This window comes from Dendropsophus ebraccatus, chromosome 12 (assembly GCF_027789765.1).
Source record: "Dendropsophus ebraccatus isolate aDenEbr1 chromosome 12, aDenEbr1.pat, whole genome shotgun sequence".
NCBI lineage: Eukaryota > Metazoa > Chordata > Amphibia > Anura > Hylidae > Dendropsophus > Dendropsophus ebraccatus.
The window spans coordinates 27,082,566-27,108,164 of NC_091465.1; the positions used below are offsets into that span (position 1 = coordinate 27,082,566).

The 25,599-nt window shown below is 42.1% G+C and overlaps 1 protein-coding gene across 3 annotated transcripts in view; it reads left to right on the plus strand.

Annotated features, from left to right (window-relative positions):
* Positions 1–25,599, plus strand: part of PRKCZ (protein kinase C zeta) — a 179,590-nt gene that overhangs the window by 33,385 nt on the left and 120,606 nt on the right. For all 3 annotated transcript variants that reach the window (XM_069948021.1, XM_069948019.1, XM_069948020.1), the window contains exons 4-5: positions 15,934–16,023; positions 19,445–19,495. In XM_069948021.1, coding sequence (XP_069804122.1) covers positions 15,934–16,023; positions 19,445–19,495 — 141 coding nt within the window. The remainder of the gene's footprint in view (positions 1–15,933; positions 16,024–19,444; positions 19,496–25,599) is intronic.

Here is a 25,599-nt window from a genome sequence, read left to right on the forward strand (position 1 = left end):
TATATATATATATATATATATATATATTTTATTAACAGTATATTTAATTGCAAAAGCATGGATTTGTTTTAATTAAGCTATTAAACAACGAAAATAGCTTTTTTTTTTAGAACAAAACTTTTTTTACATTATTAAGTATTAACTATTACAGGGATTGCGCTAATTGCCGGTAATACTGTGCCCTGTAATACTGATTTCCTGCTTTCCCAGATGCATTCCAGAGGTGTTTGCATCATTTTCTAAAGGTGTCTTGGACATGGTGACCTCAGATTCGTCAAATTTTGATTTCCAGGTCCCAAGGATTTTTCTCCCATAGACTATAATGGGATTTGATATTTGTGCGAATAGTCGAATATCTGGATTTGATATTTGTGCGAATAGTCGAATATCTGGAGCTATTTGAATCGAATCCAATCGAATATTTCACTATTCGCTCATCTCTAATTACCAGCCGTTCAGGCCAATAATCGTTCAGTACAATAGCACATGTTGAAAGACAATGATCAGTTAAGGTGCACAATGTTCCTGAAGGATCATGATTTTGTCAGCGACAGTCTGCAGCACACCACTCCACTCCGAGCAATAGGAGTGGCGGCAGCAGACAACCACTGACTTCAATGGGCTGACAGCGAGGGGGAAGCGAGCACAGAACTGACAGGTTGATGCTCGCGTCCCCCGGACTATTGCGTATTTTCCCCAGAGTTGTAACGACAACACAACATCACCATGCCTTTGGCATTTTTTGTGTACCTTCAGGCGTAACGTTTTTGAGACTAACAGAAGAAATTTTATTGAACTCCATGAGAGATAAACTCCACAGTTTGCAGGAAAAATGCCTAACCCTCACCATGCGGCATACGCCACCAGAAAAAAACAAAACATACACCAAGTATGTATAGCATTTCATAAAATGCCATTGAGTTACAGCTAACATATGACTGCAGGTGTTTTTACTCAAATTAAACCAGGGTATCTCTATTGCCGTTTTTGCGAAAAAGTAAGGCTTTGCGAAACCAGCCTCAAATAAGCAAAAAATGGGTCGAGAGACCTCACTGGACTTCACCTCCAACTTTTAGATGGGCTCAGACACCCGTTAAGGTCCTTTTAAATGATCCCATATGCGCCTGTGTACAGCTGCAATCTTGCTGATCCGGGACTTGCTTGTAGTGCCCTTACGAGGCCCGCCACGGCCAGTGATTGGCGGAGTGTGTTGTCATCCCCGAGTACTATGTAAGAAAGGTCACAAAACTTGCATGTGTGATTCCGGTCTTGAGCCTCCATCATTCACGTTGCTTGTTAACACTTTCAGGACGGGGACAATTTTCGGTTTTGCGTTTTCGTTTTTTCCTCCTTGTGTTTAAAAGGCCATAGCACATTCCACCTAGAAACCCACATGAGCCCTTATTTTTTGCGTCACTAATTGTACTTGCCAATGACAGGCTGAATTTTTGCATAAAGTACACTGCGAAACCAGGAAAAAATTCAATGTGTGGTAAAATTGAAAAAAAAACCCCACATTTCTCTTATTTGGGGGGTATTTGTTTTTACGCTATTTGCCCTGGGGTAAAACTGACTTGTTATGCATGTTCCTCAAGTCGTTACGATTAAAACGACATGTAACATGTATAACTTTTATTATATCTGATGGCCTGTAAAAAATTCAAACCATTATTAACAAATATATGTTCCTTAAAATCGCTCCATTCCCGCACTTTTATCCTTTGGTCTATAGGGCTGTGTGAGGTGTCATTTTTTGCGCCATGATGTGTTCTTTCTATCGGTACCTTAATTGCGCATATACGACTTTTTGATCGCTTTTTATTACATTTTTTTCTGGATTTGATGCGCAATTTTGCACTATGGGATTTTTTTGCGCTTTCGCCGTTTACCGTGATTTATTAATAGTTCGGGCGATTACGCATGAGGCAATAGCAAACATGTTTATTTATTTACTTTTATTTAAAACATGGGAAAAGGGGGGTGATTCAAACTTTTATTAGGGGAGGGGGCTTTTTACTAATAACAATACTTTTTTTTTTATTTTTTTTTTTATACACATATACTAAAAGCCCCCCTGGGGGACTTCTAGTATATACACTTTGATCTCTCATTGAGATCTTTGCTTTATACTTATACAGCAAAGATCAAAGAGATCGGCACTCGTTTGCTTTCGGCACCTTATAAGCATATCCTGTAAAAAGTGTATATTGGGGATTTGTATAACTTTTGGGGGGCAATACAATACTTTAGTAAAAATTTTCGCCAGGCTTCTCCTTTAATAAACCAGCTACTTGTGATTCCCCGCTAATTTTTTTTAGAGTGCATCACACGCGGTAGCTGCTGCGGTGTATGAGAACATCTGGAAACTACAAGTTTTACTTCAAAAGAGGAGACTTTCATGATTCTGTACACTACGGTTGTTTTTTCCTTTTCTTTTTCTTAATTTATTTACAAATCCTTGAAGTGTCTACAAATAAGAGAAATTCTATTTTTCTTCGTTTGGTATATGAGCTCAGCCCTATCTTACACTCCAAATCTCAAATTTAGATAGTCGGCTCTGTATTAAAATAGCATATATATGCTTAGTTATGCAAAGGAAAGGAATCAAAATCAGGTTTTTGCACCTTAGGGAATATAACGTTTGGAAGTTTTCAGAGGCTATTATCCAGGGAAGCAGACGCAGTAGCAAGGACTCTTAATTCTTTCAAGTATTAATAGCATGGCATATTGCCGTTATCTCCAGCCCTCCATTAAATAATATCTTCTGTCCCTGAATTAAGAGCTCTGCGTGACAGCATCAAATATTAAAATGTTTTTCTTGCACACTTTCTGTTCTATAAACTTTAATAAAATGTAAAGGCACAGAGACTTTAAGGTTTTAAGATGAACACATTTTCATCTACTAAATGAATATATAATTGGCGGCAGAAGATTTCAGGTAGGACTGGATGGAGATGTAGGTCTACTTTGAATATTTCACGCACAAAATGAGATTCAATTAAATAATAGGGTTACCTGCCGATTCCTTCAATTTGGTCCTGATGGGAAGCGCTTTCATTTATTCTTTATTTTTTGATAGAATGTTTTTATATCTGAGTTCTTCAAAATGTGGTCATTAGGGACATTAACTGGATAGTGCAAAATTTTTTAAACAAAATCAATGGGTTGTGATCGTAAGCCGTTTCGCAATATACTTTTTATTATTATTTTTTTTAAGTTTTCTATGTTTAAATCAACATTAAACATATGGCCATTCTCACTCCTTGTCAATATTTGATCTTTTTTCTGGTCAAAACAAGAGACAAAACACAGGAAACCCCAGTCGTTTGTGCACCCATGCAGGTTATATGTCAACTGATGGCAATTAACTCAGGCTAATTATACTATGAACTTTAGCTAATTATATCAACAATTCTGCATGCTTACCAGGAGACAAAGCTCCTTGTTATGCAACAATTCAGTCAGTATAATGTCATGTCCGGTTATAGAGGTTTTGGTGCTTTGTCACAGGAGAGCTGACCATACGATGCGAGCACCCCCAGTATTCTCTGCTACTGAATGTGGACTTATGAAATGAAGACTTATCCCGCTCCATGCGTGCTCTGGCTTGACTGTCAAATCAATACCAAGCTATGTCTTTGAGCACGCAAAGAACTTACTGTGTTTGGTCACCTTTTCTGAACAGAGAAATAACCAAATATCAGCTAGTAGGGAGCATGGACCACAGTTTTACAGGAAGGGAGACACCTAGTGGCCATGTGTAAACGCATGTATATGATGACATAGAAAACCTAAAAAAACAAAAAACCCTCTTGATTTCTTACATTTTTTCACAACAGTGCCTCTTTAATGCTATATGATTTTTTTATTATAAATAAAACAGCAGCCCGACCAGATGTCATATGAACCAAAAATGTTTTTTTTTTCCTTTCTTTCTTAAAGCTGATATATAAGCTCCTTAACCCCTTAAGGACCGGGCCTGAAATGGCCTTAAGGACCGGAGCAAATTTTATGAATTTGACCAGTGTCACTTTATTCATTAATAACTTCGGGATGCTTTTACCTATCCGGCTGATTCTGAGATTGTTTTCTCGTGACATATTGTACTTCACATTTCTTGTAAATTGGAGTCGATACTTATAACGAATCTTTATGAAAAAACTCAAAATAGCGTGAAAAATTGTGAAAAAATGCATTTTTCCAACTTTAAAACTTTTCTGCTTATACAGAAAATGGTTATACCACATAAATTATATATTAAATAGCATTAGCAACATGTCTACTTTATGTTGGCGGCATTTATTAAACTATATTTCATTATTTTTAGACAATAGGAAGCTTAAAACATTAGCAGCAAATTTCCAAATTTTCAGTAAAATTTCAAAATCAGATATTTTTAGGGAACTGTTCAGGTTTAAAGTGTATTTGAGGGGACTGTGTGTTAGAAAGCCTCAGGAAGCACCCCATTTCAGAAACTGTACCCCCTAAACTCTGCAAAAGCACATCCAGAAAGTTTTTTAACCCTTTAGGGGAGTCACAGAAATAAAAGCTAAGTGTGTAAGAAATTTGAAAATTTTAATTTTCTGTGCAGAGATTTTATTGTAATCCAATATTTTTCATAATTATAAACCTATTACCAGAGAAATGCACCCCAATATTGATTGCCCCGTTTCTGCAGTTTATAGAAATACCCCATATGTGGCCCTATTGCGCTATTTGACGCAACCACAAGCCTCAGATATAAAGGAGCGCCTAGTGAATTTCAATGGCTCCGTTATTTTTGGTCATTTTTGACTGTACCACTTCAGGTTGGCAGAGGCTCTGGGGTGCCAAAACCTAAAAAACACCCCTAAAGGGACACCATTTAGAAAACTACACCCCTCAAGGAATGTAACAAGGGGTGCGGTGAGCATCTGGACCCCACAGGTGCTTCACAGATTTTCCAAACAATATGGCTTGAAAAAAGACTAAAGTATTTTTTACACTAAAATGTTGTTCTAGCCTTCAATTTTTCATTTTCACAAAGGGATAAAAGGAAAAAAAAAAACACAAAACATGTAGCGCAGTTTCTCCCGAGTACGGAAATACCCCACATGTGGACATAAAGTGCCAAGCGGGCGCAGGACGAGCCTCCAAAGGGAAGGAGCGCCAATTGGCTTTTGGAAGCTGGATTTCACTGGAATGGATTTCAAGGGCCATGTCGCATTTACAGAGCCCTCGTGCTGCCAAGACACAGGGCAAGTCACCAAAAGGACAGAGCACCATTTAGAGGCTGGAATGGGGGATGGAGGCAATGTCGCAATTACAAAGCTCCTGTGCTGCCAGAACAGTAGAAACCCCAGACAAGTGACCCAATTCTGGAAACTACACCCCATAAGGAATCTAACAAGGGGTGCAGTGAGCATATGGACCCCACTAGTGATGGGCACATGTGTAGAACATGTGCCGTGAAAATAAAAAATACCATTTTTTTCATTTTCACGTCCCAAATGTGGCCGTCACCAGGGGGCCATATACCCGCTGCCCCACTTGTTAGATTCCTTATGGGGTGTAGTTTCCAGAATGGGGTCACTTGTGGGGGGTTTCTACTGTCCTGGCCGCACAGAGGCTTTGTAATTGCATCATGGCATCCTCTAATGGGAATGGCGGCCATACCTATTTAGCTGGGGAAAAGGGACAATTCTAATTTATTTGGGGGTATTAGGCCAATTATTAGTTTATAAGGTTGAAAATGACAGGTGTCCATCAAACTCAACCTGTGTTGACCCAGGGGAAGGCAAAAACCCCTCGTGAGGCAGACAACAGTAGCCTCATCACAGGGGAAAAATTCCTTCCCGACTCCATATTGGCGATCAGAATAATCCCTGGATCAACGTGACCCCTGAAATAGGAATAAGGGACAGAATTTAGATAATGTAGAACCCCAGTGACGTGTAGTACGCCTTGGAGCGATCCAGTATACAGAGGCCGGGGTGATCAGGACAGGTGTCACACTGGAAAATGGTGTCCTTCCTGATCCCCCTGTTACCCCACACTCTGCACTTCTTCTGGGGTCTCCCTTTCTCCAGTGTGGGGGACGTCACCTGGAAAATGTTGCCCTGGTGCGATATGGGGTCCCTCATACCCTCATATGGGGTCCGCTCCATGGCTGCTAAATATTAGGGCTCTATTACTACTTCTGATATGTTCGGATCGTGCCGCAAGCTACAGTAGCTCGGGCAGCGAGGGACCGGAAGAGGGGGTGCTGGTATAAAAGTTATCCCCGTCCAGGTGGTGACCTTTATCCAGCAGTGGGAAGATCAGTTCCCGGACGATGTCCCCACTAACTCCGAGGATGGGGGGGGAGGGGGCATCTGGGGGCTGGATTCGAGTGTCCCTTCCTTCATACACTCTAAGGGTACGTGCACACTGCGGAATCGCGAAGGATAACCCTTTGTGCATTCCGCAGTTGGCACCCGCCAGCGGACTTATGCAGGCGCACGTCTCCGTCCGTGTCGTAGACTCCATTCTATGCACGGGCGGATTCCGCTCTGCGTCCAACGTGTTGATGGAATGACGGATGATGGAATCCGCCCATGCATAGGATAGAGTCTATGACACGGGCGGAGACGCGCCCCTGCATCAGTCCGCCGGCGGGTGCCAGCTGCGGAATGCATGAAGGGTTATCCTTCGCCATTTCGCAGTGTGCACGTACCCTAAATCTGTAAGTGTACCCTGAGGTACTCTCACAGAGTTTGTAGAATTTCACGCCATACCGTCATCTCTTATTGGGACGGTACTGGCGGAAAAGACGTGTCTGGGGGGCAGCGTACGCTACGCTACTCCCAGACACGTCACTGGATGATGAGGAGGATGAGGATGAATGGAGGAACAAAGGATCCCCCCATTCATCCTCACTGGCTGTTTCGGTGTCGGAGGCAATAATAATGTATGCGTCCGATACCGAAAACACCCTGGGGGCCATTTGTATACGGGGATTGGTATATGGGGTATGTAGTGGTGTAGTGTAAAACTTTATTCAATGTAGTGTGGTGTAATGTAGTGTTTTTTTACGTGTTTTTTACAGTAAGTATACAAAAAAAACCTACGCCAAAAATGGTGTTGCTGATGAATGCCGCACTTATGTTCGGCACTTATCAGCAGACCGTGGCAGTAGGATATAAAAAAAAAAACCACCCTACGCCAAAAAGGAGGAGTTGCTGATTAGCAGCGCACTTTCGTGCGATGCTGATCAACACTCAGCGGCGATAGGGTGCGGAAAATAGAAAAAAAAAAATTGGGAAAAAAAAAATTTTTTTTACTACATTCTGAACATCCCTGTAGTGGCTGATACGTGTATTACACTTATCAGCCGCTAGGGGGCAGCAGAGCGCAAGATCCGAAAATAGACGACGCTGGAGCCGGAAAAATACGAAAATAGACGACGCTGGAGCCGGAAAAAGCCGATCGGGACTCACGGAAGAAGCCGAAGTCCCGACAAGATGAAGAGGACGCCGGGAACCCGGAAGACGCCGATCAGGACCCCGGGACAGGTGAGTAATGTACAAATACCTGCTCCGGACCCCTCAGCTACCTAGCTGAGGGGTCCGGAGCAGGTATTTATTACTTGTGGGGACTTTGATCGCCGTGAACGGCCGGCCGGCTGGCCGGCCGTTCACGGCGATCGGGACGGTGGTACCGTGACCACCATTACCTTTTACAGTAATGGCGGTCGGTGCCGTCCTCGGACAGCACCGACCGCCATTTTTTTCCGGGTCATCGGGCCACCGATGGCCCGGAAAGGTTCCGATCGCCGCTATGGGCTTATCAGCCAATAGCGGCGATCGTCGGCATGGGGGGGGGGGGGGTTAACAACCCTCCATGCCGACAGGGAGAGATGGCCTGCTATGTATTATAGCAGGCTATCTCCCCCGATCGGGACCCGGCCGGCCGCGGCGCCCGTTTAAAGGGCTGACGTACCGGTACGTCATGGGTCCTTAAGTGACAGTGATCCATGACGTGCCGGTACGTCATGGGTCCTTAAGAGGTTAAAGAGTCACTGTCATATTTTTTTTTTTTTTTTTTTGCAGAAATCAATAGTCCAGGCGATTTTAAGAAACTTTGTAATTGGGTTTATTAGCCAAATCTGCCATTATCTGCATGTAAAAAGCCTTTTCCCAGGTCCCTCCCCTCCTTCCTCTTTTTCATCCACTCTGAAAAATCTGAAAATTGTGACTTGTTGCAGGAGACGTCCCCTGTCTGTTCTAGGGAGAGGGGAGGGGGGAGGAGGAAGGAGGGAGTTAGCCGGCAGCAGAAAGCAGATAACGGAGGATTACAGGCACGGAGCTGGGTGACAGCTGTAATCCGAGCCCAGACAGGTCACTGGTGACTGTCACAGGAGATATCCCGTGAGGGATTTGTAGATTAACTCTTTGTTGTCCTGTTTTGGTCTTTTCTTTAGCTCTCTCCATAGGAGAACAATGAAGACGGGGGAGAGCTTCAAACTGCTTTTTCATGATAAAAATGCATTTTTCGGATAATAAACCCAATTACAAAGTTTCTTAAAATCGCCTGGACTATTGATTTCTGCAAAAAAAAAAAATTCACGACAGTGACACTTTAAGATTAAACTCCACCACCAAGAAGGGAGTCATGTAATTGATAGAATCTCAGGATTATTGGACATATTAATGATATGCAATTGACAAATAAATGGAATCAAAATATTCAACACCTCTTTATGTATTCAGTATTCTATATGAGAGCCATGTTTAGAAGTACTATTAATGAGGATATTAACTGTCTGGGGAATGTTCTGCCACGCTAAATGCACTTGGGCATGCAAATCATCAAGATTTGCTGCCGTTATATTCTTTTTAATTTGACAACCAATTGAAGCAGAAGCAACATGTGGCTTGGCATTGTAATGTCCAAAGACTCTTGTGACACTTTGAAGAAATGGCCGCAACACTGGTTCTGCAACCAAATCAAAGTAATGTCAAGCTGTACCTGGAATAAAGACCAGAGGGGTCCAGTTACCATACATTATACCACCCCATAATCCCAAGAGGAAAGGTCCCTGGCCATCGGTATAGGGGGTGTGGTGTTCTCCCTTTTTCCCTATTGATCACCGGCATATAATGTTGGTAGAGATAGGGGTCAGGTGTGATGATGGAAAATCACTGCCCCTTTGTTCTGGGAGAGCTTTCTGGCTTTGACTGATCCCTCACCTTACCATACAGAACACAGGTAATTCTATGGCCAGGCAGGTATATCCATTCTTTGGGCGGACAGCGGAATCCGCCTGTCCATAGAATGGAGTATATGGGAAGGGCGGAGAGTGAAGCGAGAGTGCACGGGGACAAGCGGCGGAATCAGCTGCAAGTTCTCAGCGAGTTCTTAGTGTGCACATATCCAAACTTTGCACCATGACCGTTGTGGGCTGTGATATGAGTTTGATGAAACACCTGGAGCTGGATGCCTGGCTTTTAGCTCATTGTCATGCAAGCGCCTTCTGAGGGTTTGTGTAGATATCGGCTGATGCACTAGGCTTGGTTATGATGTCCAATTTCACTCACAGCCCAGAATGGATGACTACGTGCCTCTCCTAATATGACCATCTGTCCATGCAGACTTTCACCTCTGTGCATCTCTTGCTACTATATCTGGTCTCCCAACCACTGGGATACACAACGTTAAAGTGACTCTGTATCCACAAAATCGCTAAGACCATCCGTTTGATGAGAGTAAATCTATACTAGTCGTGCCTTTTTTTTTTTTTTTTAATTTCCTTTATTACAAAATTAACCATACAAACATTAAAAACGACTCCTTCCATGTCTGGATACCGCCGCTATTTTTCCACATCTTAAACCAAATATCTTCTTAGGTATTTCACCCCATAACTATTCAAAAAAGGTTAACATAACATTTCTCCTTCCGGAGGGTGCGTGTCCATGGACGCCATCAATTCGTTACCTCTCTTTTAACTACCTTACACCTTCGTATCCCAGCCGGTCTTCTCCATCGTGCAGGGGACCGTAGGAGAGCGAACCCGCCCCCACACACTCGGGTAACCCCCTCGCCCCCCAGGCTCCTGCCTCCGCCGGACCGAGAGGGAGTACCATCACCAGCATCAAAGAAAAAAAAACCACACCAAACTATAAACCTTATTATTCTCATGTCCGGCCTTGTACATAATTCATACATACTACATACCATTAACCCCCTCTGGGAGCTCAGCCCTCCATGGTACCGAGCCACTATTGGAGCATTTTCCAAACATTCCAACACCACCGCCTACATATATTATATAGACTTGTGGTGTTGCTCTGGAGCAGGCTATCTGGACACCAACAAAGGATCCCTTCATTGCTCCATCTCACCCGCTCCAGCTTAATATCTCACATTAACTCATCAACCAGCGGACCTCCAAATAATAATAAAATAATGACAAAACAAACCAAAAAGAAAAAAAAAAAAAAAAGCCCAGCATAGTAACACCCCTCCGCTTCCTTCAAACGAGACCGGAGCCCGAGCTTCACGACATAGGGCCCGAGCCATGAGACCAAGGCCCAAACCCCCACAATCCTCCCACCCCGATATCGGAGACCAACCACGACACCTATCCCCCATCTCCATCATTTCTTATTGGCGTCCAGGAACCACACCTCCCGCTTACAATTAACATCTCTACTATTGCATTTTCTGCTTATTGCTTTTCAGAGGTGCCCAGACATGGGCTTAACACTACTACCCCACCCTTCCTCTGGGTGCAGAGACAAAAAGAAAGAAAAAAAAAGAAACAGCAAATAAATATAAAGTAAAAAGAGGAGAGGACTAGTCGTGCCTTTTAAAATGTGCCCAGTGCCTTGGTTACAGCAAGAAATGATCTTTTAAACTTGTAGCACTGTGCCATACTGGCATGGCATAAAGCTTTTTTTTACCCCAGGGCTGGGACGCCTCTCCATCCCTCCTCCTCGCCCTCCTCATTATTAGGAACGCCCCCCAGGCAGGATTTCTATTCATCGCTCATCTAGACAGTGCACCTGTGTTGCTATGGCCCATGTACACTGTTAAGATAGGTAATGAATAGAAATCTTGCCTGGGGGTGTTCCTAGTGATGAGGGTGGGGAGGAAGGAAGAAGAGGCTTCACAGACCTGGGGCTAAGACACTCTAGGCTACGCCAGTATGACACAGTGCCTCAGTTTAAAAGATCATTTTTTTGCTCTAACTAAGGAACCGGGCACATTTTAAAAGACATGCTCTATAAGTATTTACTCTCATCAAACGGATGGTACTAGTGGTTCTGTAGGGTGAGTCCTTTTAATGGGGTTATGCAGTGCTACAAAAACATGGCCACTTTTGCACCACTCAAGATTCTCAAGGTTGGGTGGGGTTTGAAACTCAGTTCCATTGAAGTAAATGGAGCTTGATTGCAAACCACACCTGAACTGGAGACAAGAGTGGGGCAAAAGTGGCCATGTTTTTTTTAGCGCTGGATAACCCCTTTAAGCAGAACTGGACACAAAACACTTAAGGCCCTATTCCATGGAACAATTATTGGCCGATTCTGGCCGTTAAGGCCGATAATCGTCCCGTGGAATAGGAGGCAACCAACAGCCGACATCGCTCACGTCGGCTGATTATTGAAGTAGTTTGTTTTTCGACATGTTGAAAGACAAACGATTTATACAGCAACGTTATGCTGCTGTCTCTCCGCGGAATAGGAGCGGCGGAAGCAGACCACCGGTATATGCTATGGGCTGCCCGGACAATCAGCGATCACCCGGGCAGCCCCAGCCCCACTTAGACTCACCCACGCGGGAATAGCTGCAGCAGCAAGTGGGGAACGAGGAGCAAACAAGCGCTCACATCGCTAGTTTGCTCCTCATTGTTGGTCCGTGGAATAGGGCATTTAGTGCTCTTAGGCTGCATGCTTATGTCCATGATATATGGTCCACAAGCGGACTGTATCTTACGCACTGAACTCTTGGACTTTTTTTTTTTTTTTTTGGAACTCTCTAAATCATGATTTATACTCTACAGATCTGCTGATGTTTTTTCCAGAAAAATCCTTTTAACCATGAAAATTTGCAGCTTTAAAATTGAATATGTTGTTAAGATGAAAGCAATTGAAATAAAGCAAACATTTTTATCCCATCTGTTTTAGCGTATCTACTTACATATCTGTCCTCCTGCAGTCAGCCTAAGTGACTGCTTGGTTTCACCTGTAGCTCGAGGTCTCTAGCACGCTCATTGTGTAAATGTAATCCCTTTAGTTTCTGTTTTAATAGATTTATGCGTGGAGAATTTTGTAGTTTTGTTTTTATTTTACCTAAGGAAGCAATAAGTTACCTGGCTTCCAGTGTTTTAAGGGCGTACCTGGAGGGAATGAAGAAGGCACAGCTCCAAAGATATATGGCTCTTTATGTGACTGTAAAATAAGCATAAATAAACATCAGACCGTGTAGGCTTTCTACTAGCGAGCCCTACTGTGCGCTGCTTGTCGTTTTCTGAACTTTCCTGTCTATGAAAATGGTATAGTAATATTTACACATATTTAAATTCTATCTCCGATGTAATTCTCTTACCCAAACATGTCGCTTTCAGCAGTGTTTTGTGCGCTTTCAACTTGTTAGGAAGCATTAATATTTAATGTATGGGTTTAGCAGTTTCCTGTTGCTTTTTTGATATTAAAGCTGTCTTTTTTTTTTTTTTTTTTTTCCCCTGATTTTGACTAAAGTTCTAAAAGCTCAGGAATGTTTTTTTTTTTTTTTAATAATGTAGGCTGGTTCTCAAATCTAATATGAATTTAATTAAAGGTTCAGTTGTATATCTAAGAAAGAATAAGCACATATTGCATAGGCCCAGGGCTGCCTGTTAGGATTATACCCTGTCTTCAAAGCACCTAGGCTTCCTAAGGAATCCTTTTTTTTTTTTTTTTTTTTCTTTTCTTGAAAGTGGGACACATTGCTTTCTCCTGGGCATGCATTTGCTTCCACTGTTAGGATGTAGTTGCCATGACGGGATATAGTGTGAGCGGGGGACTGGTGGGACGTTTCCTATTCGCAATGGGGCAGTGGGGTGTCACTAGAAACCAGCAGCAAGTATTAATGCATAATTCCAAAGATACATGATATTTATACAGAAGAATGATCAGCTGACAGCAGAGAAGCAAGGCTGGTGATTGGTCCGATCTGCATACTCATAATGGATTTGTATATTATACTTTTGTTAAGGAAAAACACTCAATCTTGCTTAGGGTATGTGCACACTACAGAATCCACGCAGATAACAGAAGATTCCGTGTGCTCCTGCTTGAAGTTCCTTCTGTCCCATAGGCTCCATTCTATGCTCAGGCAAAGAATTGACGTCTGTTAGAATCGAGCTTGGAAAATTTAAGCAGGGAGCTGAGTGGAAGTTATCCGTACGGATTGCGCAGTGTACACATACGCTTCTAGGCTAAAGACAACCTACCTGACCAAAGTACAGTATTATAGGAGGAATTTATCAAAGGTTGTGTCTAGCACAGGGTGGCAAGAAGTTGTGAAATTTGCTAGTTTTTTTTTTTTTGCCGCTTTACACCACTCTCACCAAGTGGGCTGGGAGGCTTCAAAAGCATCCACGCATCCACATGTTTCCCTTCTTTCTTATTGCACATTTTCTACAAGAAGGAAAAAAAAAACAGCTGCTAAAATGTTGATCATTTACATCTGTGCTGGCTTCAGCTACAATGAAGTAATGATAATTAAATGAGTCTGTTTGCAGTCCAAAAGGTTGAAAAATAACAAAAGTCCCGAACAGTTATACTACTATATTGGCCTGTAGACAAAGATAAAGGTGCTATAACTATGTGTTTCTCTTAGAGGCCTCGCCTTAGAGGAGAAACTTCATTCAAGTTGCCAAATCCAGTGCACTCCCTTTTTTTCTCATCAGCTTGTAACCAGTTGCAGAATCTTATACTTGAGTTCACTCCCAGTTATTTACTGGTCAAGGTCCCTCTATGTTACTGGTTAATCAGTACTGATTGTGTCCAATGCTAATGTATAAATAATTTCATAAACAAGTGGGTCAGTCATATTTTAAGATTTTTGTGCTAAATTAAGTTATTCTTCACATTCTATTATATTGACCCCTTCGTGTCCCATGAGGTACCTGGTACATCATGACGGCGCAAGGCGAGTTCAGAGAGGGGTCCTGGTCTGGTAATGGTAAACCCAGCTAGACAATTTAGGTTCTAAGTATGTTAAAAAAAAAAAAAAAAAAAAAAAAAGACTCCAGTGTATGAACGCCCTCTGGGAGTGCTACAACATAGTGCAGTTTTATGATCCATAAAAAGTAAACCACAGAACTGTGCAACACCACCTTTACATAACTGGTGTCTGAAAGACAGTGGGTGGCTACAGGGTTGGCACATCATAGAAACCTGGAAGCAGTGATGAACGTCTAAGTGCAGGTGCGTCGGAGCATCAGCTTCACGGGATCGGAGAATCTTATGCTTGTTTTAGGCAAGTGTCAACATTCTGCAAGAAGTATTGGCTCGGATATGTGCGGCCAACAAGAAGATTTTGGCTGGTCAAAACAACCTGATTGTTCCGCTCAGCTCATTTATCAGCTGATCGCTGGCCATATTACACAGAGCAATGCTGGCCGGCCTGTTTAGTTGATGATCACCCCATGTAATAGGGTCCCCTTATGCGGCTTTAGACGAAGCAATAATTCGCCCAATCGATCTTTTAATGATTTTGAAGCAACCACTTGGTTTTTATAACTATCAGCGTTTAGACCAATAAATCGTTATAAAAAAAAGTTTGAAAATTTATAAGAAAAATTGTTATTGCAATCGTTTTTAAGATCGCTTAAGCCCATCTTTCACATAGGGTAAATCTTTCAAAGACTGTTTACACAAAGCAATCTGCAAATTTTTCGGGAACGATGAACACCGATTTGAGAACATGTTGAAAGATTAAAATGAATGACTTGTCGCTTGATCGTTTGCTGTGTTTACACGGAACGATTATCGCTCAAATGCGTTTGTTATTGCGAAAATTCGAACGGTAATCGTTCCGTGTAAACGCAGCATTAGGCTTAGAGCAGGTATGGGGACCCTTCTGCTCTCAAGCTGTTGCAAAACTTTGGCTGTCCAGGCATGGTGGGATTTGTAGTTTTGCAACAGCTGGAGGGCCAAAGATTGCTCATGCCTTGCTTAGAGGGTCATGAATTGGAAGCTCAGGGGATGTAATTCTCAGAAAGTTCAACCCCCTCCCCCTCCAAGACTATGAGTCACACCCCCTTCTTAAAGGAAGCTACTTCCCAGTTGGCTTAAAAATTAAGCAGATTGACAACTAAATAGTAAAATCCTGATATCTTGTTAATTGGTTAACAACATAATAAAAACATTAGTAATCAGGATACATCAGCCTACAAAGTGAAATAAAAATACAATTGTTTCAGACTGGCCACAGGTCGTCTGTATTTTTGGCAGCCAGACTGTTGCTCGCCACTGGAGAAAAGACTGAAACAAACATTGGATTTCATCATGCCCCAGCTTTTGTTTCCCTGAGGGATGAGTTCTGCAATTAAAATTTGACTAATCAAAGTGCGGACATATATAGGTGTGCGGGCGGGAGATAGGGGGGGGGGGGGTCAGCCAAATCCACGTTTGGCCTATGGTTATGATATAGCCAGCAGAGTGGTGCAGGGGCCGAGCATGATACACAGTTTTAAAGATTACTATATTCCCAGTACTGTGCATAATATGGACTATAAAACAAAACTATGTTATGTCTACAGCCCTGACACCTCCTTTTTTTTAATAATAATAATAATAATAATAATAATAATAATAATAATAATAATAATTAATAATTATTATTATTATTCTCTTTGCTTCGCAGATACTGTATTAGTAAAATAAATGAATGACTGACTGACATTTTTTTTTCCTACAGGTGACCCCTGCACCATTTCTTCCCAAATGGAGTTGGAAGAAGCTTTCCGGTTGTATTCTATCTATAAAGAAGAGGGACTGAGCATACATGGTAAGTAGTACTTTGTTACAGCTGCTTATGTGTATCACATTTTCTCCTTGACCATGTAGAGCAGCTTTATGTTGCAGTTTTCTTTACTGTCCTTGAAAGAGAATCTACATTTAGACGCGTTACTGAAAAACTGTCCTTGATTTAACTTTTTCTCTCACGTTGTTCATAGTCGCAGCAAGGCGTGAAATCCTGATTGCTCATAACCTGCACTGTACCTGTCAGCTGCTAGATGCCTTGTAGAAAGTCTATAGTCTTTCCTGTCAGACGCTGTGCACACTCTGTGCTACCTCTCTGTGGCCATGTCAGGAACTTTCTAGTGCAGGAGAGGTATGCTATAAAGATTTGCCCCTGTTCCACATAGTTCCTGACAAGGACAGGGGTGGCAGAAGGGAAACCCTTGTTCTAAGGCCTTATTCACATGTCCCGTGAAATTATCCGTGGTCACGGATCTGCAACCACGGACAATTTTAGGGCCCATTGAAGTGAATGTGGCCATTCACATGATCCGTGACGCGATCCGCATTGCGAAAAAATAGGACATGTCCTAGTGCGGATCACGGCATGGATCTAGGAGAAAAAGATTGCTAATCTTTAAAACGTTGATACCAATTGATTTGAAAATAAGTTTTGGCAGGTATGATCAGTGCTAAATATGAGTACGCAATACACAATATCCATGTGCCAACTGAATTGATGTAAACATGGCGCTATTATACAGACTTTGTATTATGCATCAGCACAGTTCATTTATAATCTTTACTGAATGTGAAGGTTTACACCACACATGGGGGGGGGGGGTCATATAAACAGCACCGCGTTCATTCCTTAGAATAGGCTTTTAATATATTTGATCTGTGGGACCCTCACGAATCGGTGATTTGTGTTGCACAATATCAGGGATGCGTTTTTGAATTTTTTAAGTTTTCGCATTATAATACTTCAAAGCGGCTGAGTTTGTCACCGCCAAAATATTAGTGAGGAAACGAAAAGTTGAATTTTTTGCTTTTCAGAGACAAATAAAGTGAAACCAGGTCACCCTTTGGTATTGTAAAAATATTTGTAGGCCACAGCGAGGGCCATGGGTGGTAAAACTTCTTGTGGTATGTTCAAATAACATTGTGTGCCCTGCAAATTCATTTATGGCTTTTGACAAGAAGTATATTGGGAAAGATCTTTTTTTTTTTTTTTTTTTTTTTAAGTGTAGGAACGATTCATTATCTATTCAGCACACAGCGAGCTAGGAGCCTGTTTTTCTGCCACACATCCTTTATGTTATTTGCAAAGAGACGATTTATTCTTTTGCTTTTGGCATTGTTCAACATCTGCTGCATATGTAATTACTACTGCTCGTGTTCTGCAGACAAGTCTCATCTCCACGTTTGTGCCTTTTAGTGTGCAAAACAAAGAAATATACACAATGGAGGAGGTTTACCGATAGTGTTACAGGATGCCTGAGCTTACAAGTTGCTAAATATGGTGCAGATTTTGTTAAAGTTCCATTGCTGGCCCTGGTGACTGAGTACTGAGCAGAAACCTGTTGGACCGGTTGGACCCTTTTTCTTATGCCTACTGTTCTCGTGCTTTGAGAAAGTGGGCACAAGCGTACAATGTGGACTCTTCTGCCAGCTTTAAATTTCAGCATGTCTCAAACTTGAAGAGAGTAAAGCCCATTTTGTCAGAATTTAGCATACGTCTTGGGTCTAACAGATGTTCCTCCAGTGTGGTCTACCGAGTAGATACAGGGGAGAAGGCTCAGCAGGTGGCAAACAAGAATCAACACAAATCGTCTCTTTAGTCATAGGCTGTATCTATGTTTTTCAGGACTCCCTAGGGCTGCATCCAACTTCTTCAGCCACTGGTAACCAAATGCCGAACGATCATACAAGATCATGCTCAAGTAGCGTCCATCTCTAGTCTGGACAGAGGGTGGTCTCCCCAAAGGTTCATCGGCAAAAACTTTTTCCCTTCAAATCAACTGTTGCTAGAAATTGCCAGAGAGTTGTAATTTCTTTGTATTAAAAAAAAATCTCAAGGCTTTCACTACTTATCAGCTGCTGTATGTCCTGCAGGAAGTGGTGTATTCTTTCCAGTCTGAAACAGTGCTCTCTGCTGCCACCTCTGTCCATGTTAGGAACTGTCCAGATCAGTAGCAAAATCCCATAGAATACCTCTCCTGCTGTCCAGACTGGAAAGAATACACAACTTCCTTCAGGATGTACAGCAGCTAATAAGTATTGGAAGACTTGTGACTTTTTTATATATAATTAAATTACAATTATCTCTGGCACTTTCTGGCACCAGTTGATTCGAAAGAATTTTTTTTTTTTTTGCTGAACTACCCCTTTAATAAAGTATAGTGAACACCACATGGCATACATTAACAGAAGGCTGATGGCGTGGGTATAGTAGCTGAGCTGTGCCATCCATAGCAGATGTCCGCTGTGTGTTAGGATCCCGGTCACTTAGATGTGTCGCTAAAGTTGTGCCACCCTTGGCAGTAGCAGAGGCTATTAATGGTTTGTAATAACTGGATATTTGAGAGATTTTAGCCCATTCAACTTTGCAGAATTGTTTTAGTTCCACACTAAAGTGCTAACCATAAACCTTACATTTAAAGGGGGTATTCTCATCACAGCCTGTTATCCTCATCCATAACATGGGGGACAGCAAGGTGATGACTTGGTCCCCCACTGATTTGGAGAATGAAGACGGCCATACCCGGAACGAATGACATGCTCGCCATGTCTGCAGCACAGCAGCCTGCTCTCCATTTAACCCCTTTGGGGCTGCAGAACTTTACCCAACAGTGATCTGAAACATTGGGCAGCCCCATAAGGAATGGCTGGAACACAGGCTGCAGTGGCTGTGCAAGTGTGTTAAGGGCTTTGTTCTAATTCATTATAAATGTACCTTTATTCCTGGGACCAAGAGGGGTGTCTCAGTGGTTGAACCCCAGCGATCAGATTATCCCCTATACATAGATAAGGGAATTAGGCTTGGTAGGCCTGAAACAACACAGCATTTTTCCTTCAATAAACATAATTCTCTTAATAAGTGATAGGTACCTAATATGTAAGGAATCTGACCTTTACGGCCCAATTACGGGCATGGGTTTCCCATGTCCCCTAAATAAAAGCTCAGTTCACTCATTATTGGATTGATGACTATAGCCAAGCAATGTACTCTCCTATCTTTGGCAGTTCTATAGCAAGTGAATGGAATCGTAGTACTGTATGTATATTTAGCTGCTCCATTCACTTGGGCCTCAATTGGCCCCAGGTATCATGACTTCTTTGGGTTCCAGCATTCAGACAGCCTCAGATAAGTTGTAACCTTGGGATAACTCAAGTTATTCAGGTAACGAAGGCCTTTAAAATGATATTGTTTGTTCTATAAGCCTGACATTTGTTTTATTTTTCAGTATTTCCAAGCATTCCGGAAAAGCCAGGCTTGCCGTGCCCAGGAGAAGACAGTGAGTAATACTCATTTATTGAAAAAAAAATAAATAAATAAAGAATTTTTTACTGACTTGTTGTATTGCGATTACGGGTATATGACTATACTAAATGTAAGGTACTACATAATATTTGTCAATACAGCACAATATCAAATGCTCTGCAGATCACAGAAACTAAACGGCGTATAGACTAATATGTAATATAATATCCCACAGGCGTCAAACAAAAACGCCAATATCTTATACAACATAATGCCATTACATTGAAAGTTGCCGAAATTAACTTCCCATGATATAAAGCTATGTAGATATAAATACAAGCAATGACCTAATAAGACAACAAAATAGCCCAGATGGGAGTAGTAATGTAATAGAACTGTGAGAAGGTGTGCTGGAGATCTGTAGTGATAAATGCCGCTGTCTACTTCTTATAGATTAACTGTACCTGCGCCTTTTAGTGTGTGAGTTGTGTGATGTGAAGGTGGTATACTGTTGGGTTTTAAGTCGCCAGCTTGCACAGATCTGGGAGCCATTGTTAGGCCGCCGTCTCGGTGACCTAACAATGGCCCCCTGGGTCTGTGCCAGGTAGTTTTACAGGCATAGGGCACTCCAATATAGCAGAATAGCATTGTATTGTTTAAAGGGGTATTGTCATCTTATGAGGTTTATTCTTTCAAGACAGTTTTCCTCAGAGTGAATGATCCATTGATTCTCAATGTGTCTCCGTACCTTTCTTAGTCCAGTGTTCAGTGGCCCCATAGAGAATGATTGGAGTGCTGGCCTCACACGTGCAGTTCACATTATTGTTCATTCTCTTTTCTCTGGGCAGTGGGTGTCCCAGGGGGCAGCACCTGCCTATAAGCTTGTTGTCCACTAAGCTGTGTATAGGAGACAACTTTCTGAAATGGCAATAAGATTTATAGTGCTTTCTGAATAGAAAACAGCAATTCCTCCATTGTTTTTATGTCATCACCTCCCAAAAATATAAAACTTAAGGGTAGCTTCACACGTACCAGACCACAGCGGATTTCATGCTGCGCATTCTGCAGCAAAATCCGCTATGATACCCATTATCATTTTACGTGGCTTTACATACAGTGTATTTTTAATTCCGCCGCCACGTCAGGGAGGCGGGAGCGCAGGAAGATAACGTATTAGCCTAGCACTAGTGTGTTAAGTGGGAAGGGGCTTTACATTCTGCGAATATGTAATGCCATAGAAAATGACAATATCTTGTATCACAGCGGATATCACTGCGAAACGCACAGTGTAAAATCCGATCCAATTCGGTATGTGTAAAGTTACCCTAAAGGGGCTTTCCCCCAAAGCAAAAGTTGGTAAAATAAAACATGTACCACATACATCTATGTTGGGGCTGTACAGCACCTGGGCCCCCTCTCCTATATGGAGAGTGTCACCTAGGTGGGGCGTCAGGGCAGTAGGGCTCCATCTCATGGGTGGGAAGAGTGTCCTACTGCTGTGAAGCCCCACCTAGGTGACACTGTCCACTGATAAAATGAAGCGAGCAGAAAGAAGACACAGACAAGTGTTATACAAGTATATATTGAATGTACAGCATCTAAGCTGGTGGATGTTGCGGAGCCCCACACATAGAGTAAGGGGTGGTGACAATATCACTTTAAACAGCAAAAATTTAGTGTAAACCTAGCCTCACTGATGTGTAACCAGCACTACTCTACTTGTATTGGATGCAGTTGGTCTCCCTGACATATGTTTCCTTCATTTTAAAGGGGAACTATCAGCAGGTTACATTTGTCCCCCTATAGCGCCAGGGACACTGAGGAGGAAAGTATGTGTGTTGCCTTCCTCCTCTGCGCCAACCCTGGACTGCTAGTCGTGGTAAAAGTGCACTCCGGAGCACTGCTGCATCATCCGGCCCACCAGCTCCATTGATCATCAATGGAGGGGGTGGGCCGGATAACGTGGTGGTGCTCCAGAGCAGATCTTACTCCGACTACAGCGTGGGATCGACGCTGAGGAGAAAAAAAGACACGTACCTTCCTACTCTGTGTCCCCGGCGTTATAGGGGGCTATCAGCAGGTTAGATTTGTCGAACCTGCTGATAGCTCCCCTTAAATATTGGACAAGTAGTAATGAAAAATATCAGATGTGGGACTAGTGGGCATTGTGCATTGAAATACATGACTGCCGCCCCCAATTATACATGGAAAATAACCATATGGATTTAATTGATCTAAATATGAAGCATGTGCAGGCATTATATTAGTAGTCTAGTCAAGGTAAGAAGTCTGTCCTAGGAAGGGATGTTTTTTTATTCTTCTTCTGTTTCTCATTGTAAACAATCATGTCTCATATATCCAATATCTCTCGATAGCGCCCTGGCTTTAGTTACTTACACGCTGGTGATAAATCTCATTTGTAGCCTCACTTTTTCAAGTTTCACAGCTGCTTCCCTCATTTCTACTGACAATCCGCAGCTGTACTCTGTAAATGACGGTGGCGTATACCCGTTCTTATCTCAGAGTTTGCCCTTGTACACAAAGGACAATTAATGTCAACTCCCATTGATTCTCACGGCTTTATATTCGTAGGAGAAACTAACAAAGCTGACTGTTTTACAGTGATGCTCCTGACTGGTACTGAGTAGATCTGTTAGGGAGCCAGCGGCCTTTAGTTTGTCAGGGTAAGCATAGGATAAGACTGCCATTGTCTATGTCAGGCATGGCAAACCTTTGGCCCTCCAGCTGTTGCAAAACTACAATTCCCATCATGCCTGGGCAGCCGAAGCTTTAGGAATTGTAGTTTTGCAACAGCCGGAGGGCCGAAGGTTCCACATGCCTGGTGTATGAAGTACAGCAAGTTCTTTAACTCGTGCAGTAAGTCACCAGTTAGTGCAGCAATGGAGAGTATTCCTTCTGGTCTTCTTTTTTTTTTTTTTTAAGTGCACATACATGAAAACAAAGAGGGGAATTTATCAAAACCAGCTCTAGTTTAGGATGGACCACTTTGATTGTCTGTGTCACTTTAAAAATATATAACTTGAGTGGCTGGGGTCTGGGTTTTCATACCGCCATAGTTTGCCAGAAATTCGTGTTGGAGTTATCCCTGTTGGACATCACCAGTCAGCATCATTAGTACCATTAGCACCATTAGTACAGGCGGTTTTAGGAAACTTTGTAATTGGGTTTATTAGCCGAAAAATGCATTTTTATCATGAAAAAGCAGTTTGAAGCTCTCTCCCCCCTGTCTTCATGGTTCTCTATTTGACTGCAGATAATGGCATATTTGCCTAATAAACCCAATTGGAAAAGTTTGTTAAAATCGCCTGGACTATTAATTTCTGCAAAAAAAAAAAAAAAAAAAATCTGACAGTGACACTTTAAGGCTGGGTTCACACTACGTATATTTGAGGCTGTATATTTGAGGCTGTATAGCAACCAAAACAAGGAGTGGATTGAAAACACAGAAAGGCTCTGTTCACATAATGTTGTAATTGAGTGGATGGCCGTCATTTAATGGCAAATATCTGCTGTTATTTTAGAACAACGGCTGTTATATTGAAATAATGGCAGTTATTTACCGTTATATGGCAGCCATCCACTCAATTTCAACATTGTGTGAACAGATCCTTTCTGTGTTTTCAATCCACTCCTGGTTTTGGTTGCTATGAGGAACTGACTTGAGGACCAAATACAGCCTGAAATATACATAGTGTGAACCCAGCTTAAGATTGTATCCTATTATGTGGAGCCGAGCTGTTTTCTGCATAAAATGACAAAATATACATTTTATATAAGATTTTTTTGGTCGAAACTCTTATCCCAGACTACAAATGCTAAGCGTATCTTTGCCTTTGTACGCAAGTAGCCGCTGTTTCTGTAAAAATAAGTTCAATCAGCATTGGACGTCTGACATACCTGTGACTTGTGTGACGTATCTAGATGATCTGTCTGTATATAGAGCTTTAGTCTGGGCATAGCACAGAAAAAGGGCAGAATAATTTTCTTCTAATTTACAGTAATAGCAGCACTGTAGACATTCAGACATTTGCTTCATGAGCAGGCCCATCATCATGTCTGCTAATGCAGTATTGTGGGAACAAAGCATCATTAATAATGAATTTAATTTGATCATTTTACCATAAATAACATACCGGCTACTTTATATAGGGATATGTCTGCCGTAAAGATGGTACAGGATAGATAAGACGATGCACTGATGGGATTTGTCTATGCTTCATTGTAAAGCTGATGCAATTGAACATCATCTTTTTTTCTTCTCTCTATTCAAATAATATTCCAGCAGTGTATGGGTTAACCAGCATAGCTGATTTGCAGCCTATTTGAATATTGCACACATTTTATTCATTTCTTTGTGTCACCAGCATCCCAAGGTCTTTGGAGAGGGGGAAAAAAACATTGATTACAAATAATTTCAATGCAAATGACAAGGGATAACAATGTTGTGCAAACAGAGCTGCATCTCTGCAGAGGTGGGGGAGTAGGCAGCAATTTTGTCTAGGCCGGGTCTTCTCCTGTTCTTCGACAAAGAGGCATATTGCCTGTATATAGTCCAATATTCTATTATGCATTTATATATTTTGCAGATGCTAAACACAACTTTCTTAATGGAAAAAAGGCACAAAACAGTTTCAGGAAGCGTCAAAAGTTTTCAGGGGGGAACAAAAAATCCCAGACCTGTCAAAGTCTAAAGAGTTATAACAAGGGAATTTTGTTTCAAATACAATATTGCATGGCGTTGTTGTTCAGTCTCATAATCCCCCTTCTCAAATCACAAGCCTGTGTTATTCCCTTAGCTTGTTCCCTAAGTTCTCCTCAATGCTCCTTTCTTGTCACTCAATTTAAGGCTATGAAAAAACATTGCATTGTATCTGCACATCCTGCAATATTTTTAAGGTTTATAGTTTTTTTTATGTAGCTGGTCAGCCAATATATATAATTCAGCTAGTATTACCCCACTTAGTAGTTCCTTTCTGGAACTGGAATCCTTCAGTTGAGTCATGTGATCTCATGGTGACTCCCTGGAAATGACATGTGTTTCTGTGCTGTCACATGGATCATCAGCTCAGCTAGAACTTCCTGTATGATCAAGATGCATGGACTGTTTCACACAAACTCCACAGGGTGAGAGACAGAAGTTTACGCGTTCAAGTTTTCTGTCCTCAATTGCGGACAGGTTACGGACCCATTCATTTCTATGGACGCATTCACACACCCGTAGGTGTTATGGGTCCATGATGTGTGCTGGAAAAAAATACTTGCTGGCCCTAGTACGGATCACAGTTGAGACATGTATCACCGTAGTCCTGTGAATGGGTCTGTGTAGTTTTGGACTGTTATGGATGCACATCCATGGTGCTCTCCATAGCTGCAGGTCCACAGCTGGGGACAGCTCTACGGACGTGTGACTAAAGCCTTATTCATGATGATTATACAGCTTCTGTCCCACATTTACAGTAAATTTGATGAAAAGTTTGTCCTCCCTGACTATATACTTATAGGGGGACATTTACTAAGTCTGGCATTTTTTGTGCTGGGCTTAAAAATGTCCCTGCAGCGCTGGAGCTCTAAGGATTTATGTAAAGGTGCACTGCCTCTACATAAATTCTGTGCGAATAAAGTGAAACTGAGCTGGCGTAGGTTTTACTGACATTGTCAAAAATGATAAATGCGGTGCATGCAGGGGCGGCTTCCCCTTCACACCCCCAGTTATGCCCACTCCCCGCCCCTCTGGCGCAAGAGGTACCGATAAAATATTCACAAAAACACCATTTGCCAACCATGGGCCGATCAGGCCCATTTGCACCTCAAATATCTTTTTTAGTATGTGTGTATGTATACATATGTGTGTGTACAGTATGTATAAGTGTGTGTCGTTGTGCTTTATATGCAAAAAAAATTACTCCTATTAATGTGTAACTATCATTTTTAGCGGGTGGCAGGATACAATGTCAGAACCCTGCCACCCCTCCATGCAGGCATGTGCCAGTGACTGACTCCTTCCAGCAGCGCCATTGTATACAATGCAATCAACTGCGCTGCCGGAACAGTTTAGTCTCGGGAGCATGTATGCCTCGGGAGCATGGTGGCAGTGTATCCTGTCGCCCACTTAGGATA